The 7,681-nt window shown below is 42.8% G+C and overlaps 1 protein-coding gene across 1 annotated transcript; it reads right to left on the bottom strand.

Annotated features, from left to right (window-relative positions):
- Positions 1 to 270: 270 nt before the first annotated feature.
- Positions 271 to 3,499, bottom strand: LOC138882984 (uncharacterized). The gene is made up of 2 exons (XM_070163636.1): positions 3,164 to 3,499; positions 271 to 333 (listed from the first exon to the last, which is right to left on the bottom strand). Exons 1-2 carry the CDS (start codon positions 3,497 to 3,499, stop codon positions 271 to 273), a joined length of 399 nt encoding a protein of 132 aa, XP_070019737.1.
- Between the last annotated feature and the right edge of the window lie 4,182 nt (positions 3,500 to 7,681).

The following is a 7,681-nucleotide window of genomic DNA, read 5'->3' as shown; positions in this document are numbered from 1 at the left end:
TTGGGTATCAACAACTGCCCCTCTTTACCTGGAAAGAATGAAAGGGTTTCCAGGTAAATAAATGATGGCCAATTTTGACCAAGCAAAACGGTTTGAAGAGGCTAGGCTGCACCCTGGCTTCTGAGCTGCCTACATATCCCTAGTTACACAGGAATCAGGCCGTATGTAGTTCAGGATCCATCGGCGGAGTATACCGATGAAGACCTTTCAAGAACGGGCGCAATATCTAGGGCTGGGTGAGTGGACGGCTTACGGGACTGGTTAGGTTTGTTATGGCTGAGGGAACTGGAGAGGGATTGCTCCTGCTAGGGTAGCCATTACTCGCCGGCTTACCTGCAAATAGAAATAATACAAGCGTATACTGTGCATCAATTTAAACATCATGAAAATTCTCGTCGGACCATGAAAGTTGTCTTCGGACAATGAGAATGAGGTTCTTAGACCATGATGTCCTAGGCTATAAAGCGTATGATAAAGGATTCACAGGCCATGAATGATGTTCTCGGGCTATGAGGATGGTGCCTTTGAACCATGACGCCTTTGAATAATGATATGCAAAAGATTGAAAGAGATCCTCAGGCCATGACATGATGTTCTCGGGCTATGGAGATGGTGCCTCCGAATGATGACGCCTTTGGATAGATTTGTGATATTTCAGCCTATGAAGGATGCAGTAATATGATGCGGACAAGACAGAGATTAGTCTTGTGAATTGAAGGGCAGATCTTAGCCCGTAAGAGAAGCAAGATAAATGGTGCTTGGGATAGTGCTTAGTTTTGAAGGAAATTGGAGGCAGAGCTTAGCCTCGAAAGGCAGAAAAGTAGCCTTAAGTAGATTGGAAGGCAGAATAGTAGCCTTATGCTATGCAGATGTAGATGGAGGTAGAACTTAACCTCGGAAGGCAGAATGGTAGCCTTATACGAATTGGAAGGCAGAATGGTATCCTTATGCAATGCAGATGTGGATGGAGACAACATTTAGTCTCGTAAGGCAGAATGGTAGCCTTATGCAATGCAGATGTAAATGGAGATAGCGTTTAGTCTCGGAAGGTAGAATGGTAGCCTTATGCAAATTGGAAGGTGGAATGGTAGCCTTATGTAATGTGGATGCAGATGGAGACAGCGTTTAGTCTCGAAAGGCAAAATGGTAGCCTTATGCAATGCAGATGCAAATAGAGTCAATATTCTCGTAAGGCAGAATGGTAGCCTTATGCAAGAAATAAAATGACAAATGATAGTAGAGTTTTCTTAACTAATAGTAGATTGCGGCGTTGTGTTTACTGGGACCACTGTGATGTATGGAACATCGCTGGTGTGTGTTGATAGCAAATGATGGCAAGTGCAACGGTTCGGAGAGTCGTATTCTTGAATAGTGTTTGTTCCATGGGCGTATAGTATGTTTAATGATTTTGTAATCCTAGTGCCAGCATTCAAAGAAACATCGTGAGTTTTATAAAGGGGAAGGTTAGTTCGTATCTCCGCTGGCTTTTCTTGACTTGTTCGGCTTCGATATGGTGATATCGTCTGTATCATCGGGGTAGCATTGCTAAACAAAGAAGTTTCAATAATAATCATGCATGATTTTGTAAAAGTATGACATAAATTAAAAATAGCCTTTAAATTAACCGACGGCTGTGATGTAATTCAGGACATTACAACCTCTCCTGCTAACGGAATTTTGAGGGTCCTCCTCAAAATTCTACCCTAGTTTAATGGGTTGATGTTTCTGACTATTGCTCGTGCGGCATCGGCTGAAATTACTTTGGAATTTTGTGGGTCCTCCTCAAAATTCTGCCCCAGTTTCCAATTACGGAGGGGGGGGAGGGGGGATGAATTTTTTATTGAATTGTGACCGAACCCATAGGGCTGCCTACCTATCCCCTCTTAAACAGGAATCAGGTCAGGCGTAGTTTAATTTACATCATATAAGTAAAACACAAAGATTACACATAGTAACGCTTGACTGCATTTGAATTGATCGGCTTTGGCCAGACTTCTCCATCCAGTTTTGCAAGTACGAGGGCTCCTCCTATCAAAACCTGGTGAACCATGTATGGACCCTGCCAGTTGGGAGAGAACCTCCCTTTGGCTTCATCTTGATGTGGAAAAATCTTCTTCAACACCAGTTGCCCCGGTGTCAACTATCTTGGCTTGACTCTTTTGTTAAAGGCTTTGGACATTCTATTCTAATAGAGTTGACCATGGCAGACTACATTCATTCTCTTTCCGTCTATAAGGGCTAGTTGCTCATAACGACTTTTTACCCACTTTTCGTCATCAAGCTCAGCTTCTTGTATGATCCTTAGGGAAGGAATATCTACCTCAACAGGAATGACAACCTCTGTACCATAAACCAGAAAATAGGGGGTTGCCCCAGTTGATGTGCGGACTGTGGTGCGATACCCCAATAGAGCAAATGATAACTTCTCGTGCCATTGTTTATGCTTCTCTATCATTTTCCTCAATATCTTCTTGATATTCTTGTTGGCGTCTTCTACAGCTCCATTCATCTGAGGCCAGAAGGCTGTGGAATTATTGTGTTTGATCTTGAAAGTTTCACATCTAGCTTTCATCAAGTCACTATTGAGGTTGGAATTATTATCAGTAATGATTGACTCTGGAATCCCGAATCGACAAACAATGCGGTCGCGGACAAAGTCTGCCACGACTTTCTTAGTCACTGCTTTGTAAGATGCTGCTTCGACCCATTTGGTGAAATAGTCTATGGCTACCAGGATAAACCTATGTCCGTTGGAAGCAGTGGGCTCGATTGGTCCAATAACATTCATCCCCCAGGCGACGAACGACCATGGCGAGCTTGTTTTGTGAAGCTCGCTTGGAGGTACCTTTATCATGTCTGCATATATTTGACAGCGGTGACATTTCCGGACCTACTGGATGCAGTCTGTTTCCATAGTCATCCGAAAGTAACCAGTCCAAAGTATCTTCTTTGCTAAGACAAAACCGTTCATATGTGGACCGCAGGTCCCCGCATGAATTTCCTCCAGTAGCCTGGATGCTTCCTTTGCGTCAACACATCTCAATAATCCTAAATCGGGAGTCCGCCTATGCAGGATTCCTCCGCTGTGAAAGAAGTTGTTGGACAATCTCCGAAGTGTGCATTTCTGAGTAGGATTTGCAAGCTCTGGGTACTCTTCTTTTGCCAAATATTCCTTGATATCATGAAACCAAGGCTTTCCGTCTGCTTCTTCTTCAACATGGGCACAATAAGCTGGATGCTTATCGATTTTCACCGAAATGAGATCAATGAAATTCTTGTCTAGATGTTGTATCATAGATGATAGGGTAGCCAATGCATCAGCGAACTCATTTTGGATTCTGGGAACATGCTGGAATTCTGTCTTCATGAACCTCTTTCTTAATTCTTGTACGTGATGCAGATACGTGAGTATCTTAGTGTTCTTGGGTGTCCATTCTCCTCGTACCTGATGTATAAGTAAGTCTGAATCTCCAATCACTAGCAGCTCTTGAACGTTCATGTCAATGGCCATTTTGAGCCCTAAGATGCAGGCTTTATACTCGGCCATATTGTTGGTGCAGGGGAAGTTTGGCAGACACCAGATAATGCTGACCGGTTTTCGATATTAGGACTGCTCCTATGCCAACTCCTTTGAAGTTTGCTGCTCCACCGAATAACATTCTTCAACCATCATAGGATTCCACAATGTCTTCTGCTATGAATGATACCTCTTCATCAGGAAAATATGTTTTCAGGGGTTCGTATCCTCCATCCACGGGGTTTTCAGCAAGGTGGTCTGCTAGTGCCTATCCCTTGATAGCTTTCTGAGTTACGTAAACAATGTCGAAGTCACTCAACAAGATTTGCCACTTGGCTAGCTTGCCAGTAGGCATGGGCTTCTGAAAGATGTACTTCAAGGGATCCATTCTCGATATGAGATATGTAGTATAGGAACAAAAGTAATGTCTCAGTTTCTGAGCTACCCAAGTCAAAGCACAACAGGTGCATTCCAATAGAGAATACTGGGCCTCGTACGGGGTGAACTTCTTACTTAGATAATAAGTGGCTTGTTTCTTCCTTCCTGTTTCATCATGTTGCCCCAAAATGCAGCTGAAAGCTCCATCCAACACTGCAAGGTAGAGTAATAAGGGTATACCTAGCTCGGGCGGGACTAAGACTGGTGGTGTTGACAGGTACTCTTTGATTTTGTCGAAGGCCTTTTGGTAGTCATCGGTCCATTTGGTGGTGGCGTCCTTCTTCAACATCTTAAATATTGGCTCATATATAACTGTAGACTGTGTTATGAATCGGCTAATGTAGTTAAGCCTTCCCAAGAAACTCATCACATCCTTCTTGTTCTTTAGCGGTGGTAGTTCTTGAATGGCTTTGACTTTCGATGGATCCAGTTCTATTCCTTGGTGACTCACAATAAACCCAAGCCATTTCCCAGCAGGAAACCCAAATGCAAACTTTGCGGGGTCCTTGTGTATCATATCATGGAAAATGGTAGTCATGGCCCTCATGTAGGTGGACCCTACATTCTTCAAGCTGAATGGCATCATCTTGTAACAGTACACTCCTCATGGCATAATGAAAGCCATTTTCTTAGCATCTTCCTCATCCATCCAGATCTGATCATAACTAGCAAAGCAATCTACGAATGACTGTAGCTCATGCTTGGCGCAATTGTCAATTAGGATGTGTATATTTGACAAAGGGAAATCGTCTTTCGAACAGGCCTGGTTGAGATCCCGGTAGTCAACACAGACTCTGACCTTCCCATCCTTCTTTGGTACTGTTACAATGTTGGCTAACCATGTCGGGTATTCTACTACCCTGAGAACCTTAGCTTTGATCTGCTTGGTGACTTCATCCTTGATTTTCAAACTCATATCAGGCTTGAACTTTCTGAGCTTTTGCTTTACCGGTGGACACATTGGATCAGTTGGCAGTTTGTGAGCCACAATAGACGTGTTCAGACCAGTCATGTCATCATATGACAAGGAAAATATGTCCTCATACTCCTTTAGAAATTTTGTATATTCTTTCTTCTCTGATGGCGATAGGTGAATGTTGATTCAAGTTTCCTTGACGTTTTCTGCATCTCCCAGGTTGACAATTTCAGTCTCGTCTAGGTTGGACTTAGGTCTGTTCTCAAAGTTCTCAACTTCTTTGACAATCCCGTCAGGTATGTCATCTTCCTCTGAATCAATGTCCATTTGTTGCATTGTCTCATTGCATGTCACATTCATTGGTTTATCAAGACAAGTAATAGTAATGTTGTATTGGTAAAGCAAGGAGAGAAAATAATAGCAATAAATATTAACTCATAAGAAAAATCGAAAATGATTTTGATAAGCTGAATACTATTTTGAACATCGAAGATCTTATTGCGGGAATTGAAAAATGCGAAAAGAAAATCATTTAGTAAAAATAGTGAATAATGCTTGTTTTAGCTTTGCTACCCCGAGGTTGGTCGGGCTTTGGTTGTGCTGATGGTCCAATTCTTGAGATGCGCCCCTTTGATCACAGCCTGAATGGAAGGGCCTTCCCCCCTCCTCCTCGAGAATAATGCAACAGTCCATATCACTGTACTCTAGAAACAAGTTCTTTATCGCTACAAGTGCTTCTTCTTCGTCTGTCTCATAAATAATGTCGGCCTGTTGGAAGGTCTGCTCCAGATGCGGTATTGGCTGCTCTAGTGGGTAGCAAGGACCACGCCAAGTGCCCTCTACCCGTTCAGTTGTGTTATCCTTCCTGATATTGTTTAAATCTTCCAATTTACCTTTGTTCTTGCCTTTAATGGGACTAAGAGGAGGAGTGGGTGGAGGGCCCCTAGATCTTGTGAAATAAGATGATGATGCCAGAGTGCACGAACTAACCTTTGGGAAGGGGAATAATAAAAACAAAAATAAAACAAAAGGTAATCAAGTCAGTGAGGATTATAAAAAGTATTGCAATATTTAAACACATAGTGCAGGAATGTAAAGCGTGTCCTAATTTGGGAACCTCTTTGTGCCCGAGGTAGACCAAGCGACAAATAGACTTGGAGAACTTTTAATGCTAAATGCCTCATTTTATTGATAAAGATAGGTGAATCCCAAAACGACACTAAATAAGCAAGAAATAAAAGTCACTAATGGTCATTAGCCTTATTACATTCATAAAGCAAAAAAGTAAAATCCTATCTATTTGGTCCTAGAAGGACCTTCCCCAGATTTGACATCCTTGGCTCCGTCGAACAGCTTCCCCAATTCGCGAAGTCTCAGCAACAGGTATGCTCTAGATAGATTTCTGCCTTCGGTCCCTTCAGCCGCCTTTTGACAGTCTTCAATCCTCTTGAGAAATTTTCCCTCCAATTCTACTATCCCTCGCTCCAAGTATCCTAGCTTATTGTTGGCACTGATAGCCATGTCTTTCCATTCCTCAGTCAACTTTTGGTTGAACTCTTAAATCTCGCGGTGTTCGCTCTCGCATTCACGGATCCTTTTGTGCAGCTGATTGTACTTGACTTGCACCTTGGCCTTTTTATCTATAATTCTGTGACCTCGAACGAACCCTGGTTGGCCCAGACCATCCCAATTATCTTCCAACTAACCTGAATAGAAAGGGGTACAACCGGCATGATATATGTCTGTCTCGATAGTGTTTTTCCCCATTACGATCTTGTAGTGCCACATGTGCTAGGCTTGGCACTTGTGGGGACTATCATCATTTTGGAAGTCAGCTCGAAGATGGCTCATCTTGTCGACCCTGGGTATGACTTTCTTCCTCCTTCTTGCCTCATAACTCGAAGAGGGACGTAAGGGTATATTCCTCTTAAACCAATCAGTATCAGGAAAGGCGCATCTCTGGATCAGGTGATGAACTCCTCTGTCGGAAACCACTCGAACATCTATTGAACCTGTTCTTCAATCATATTATCAAAGAGCTCAACCCATCCTTTGACATTCTCAGGCTGAGCAAATATGTCGGGGATGTAATTCACTTTCTCGCTCCTCATTGACACTTCTCTAAGGCTCGGTATATATCTGCAATGATGATGGGTACAATGCTGAATGTTTGCCCACCAATCCCCTCCATTAGGGTCTTGGTTACCATAGCTAGCCTAGTATGGAATCTCCCTTTCTTCATTGTAAACATGATCAGACCTAGGAAGCAAAACATGAAGATGAAAACCCTACAATGGATATTTCCCAAGGACGTGATGGCAAACTCGTCATGGTAGGTACGGTATGATTTATTGTGACCGTACCTTTAATACAAGTAGTCAAAAGGGATGTACGATTCCTTCAGGCATACCAATTCTGCATTTTTCTTCAATCCCATCATTTTTTAAGAAACACTTGCCTGTGCGGTTCTCAGGCATTAGCAAACCCGGAGTTTCCCACACTAGACCAGTCCGCCCTCCTATCTCCTCTAGCAAAGGTGTCATCTCGATGTCCCAAAAGCGGAATACGACCCTCTCACAATCCCAAAATAAGGTAGCAGCTTCTATTATCATGTTGTTAGGCTGGATCTCCAGGAGGGATGGAAGATTACCCAGATATTTTTGACGAGGGTTTTGTCACTAGAATGTAAATCTTTCCACCAACTTAGCAATCTTGGGTGGATATTGGTGACCATGCCAAATTTGGGGATTTCGTGCCTTATTTCTGCAGGTTAGGCCCTTACCCCCACCAGACTTTACTATTTAATATCA

This window comes from Nicotiana sylvestris, chromosome 12 (assembly GCF_000393655.2).
Source record: "Nicotiana sylvestris chromosome 12, ASM39365v2, whole genome shotgun sequence".
NCBI lineage: Eukaryota > Viridiplantae > Streptophyta > Magnoliopsida > Solanales > Solanaceae > Nicotiana > Nicotiana sylvestris.
This window is presented reverse-complemented; position numbering and strand designations above follow the sequence as displayed.

Bases quoted from the DNA above. Each gene is read 5' to 3' on its own strand.
- LOC138882984 (XM_070163636.1), bottom strand. From the start codon at position 3,499: ATGAACGTTCAAGAGCTGCTAGTGATTGGAGATTCAGACTTACTTATA. The intron at 334-3,163 runs GCAAAAGAAGAG...TTCTATTTGCAG, and splicing joins ATGATATCAAGGAATATTTG to GTAAGCCGGCGAGTAATGGC.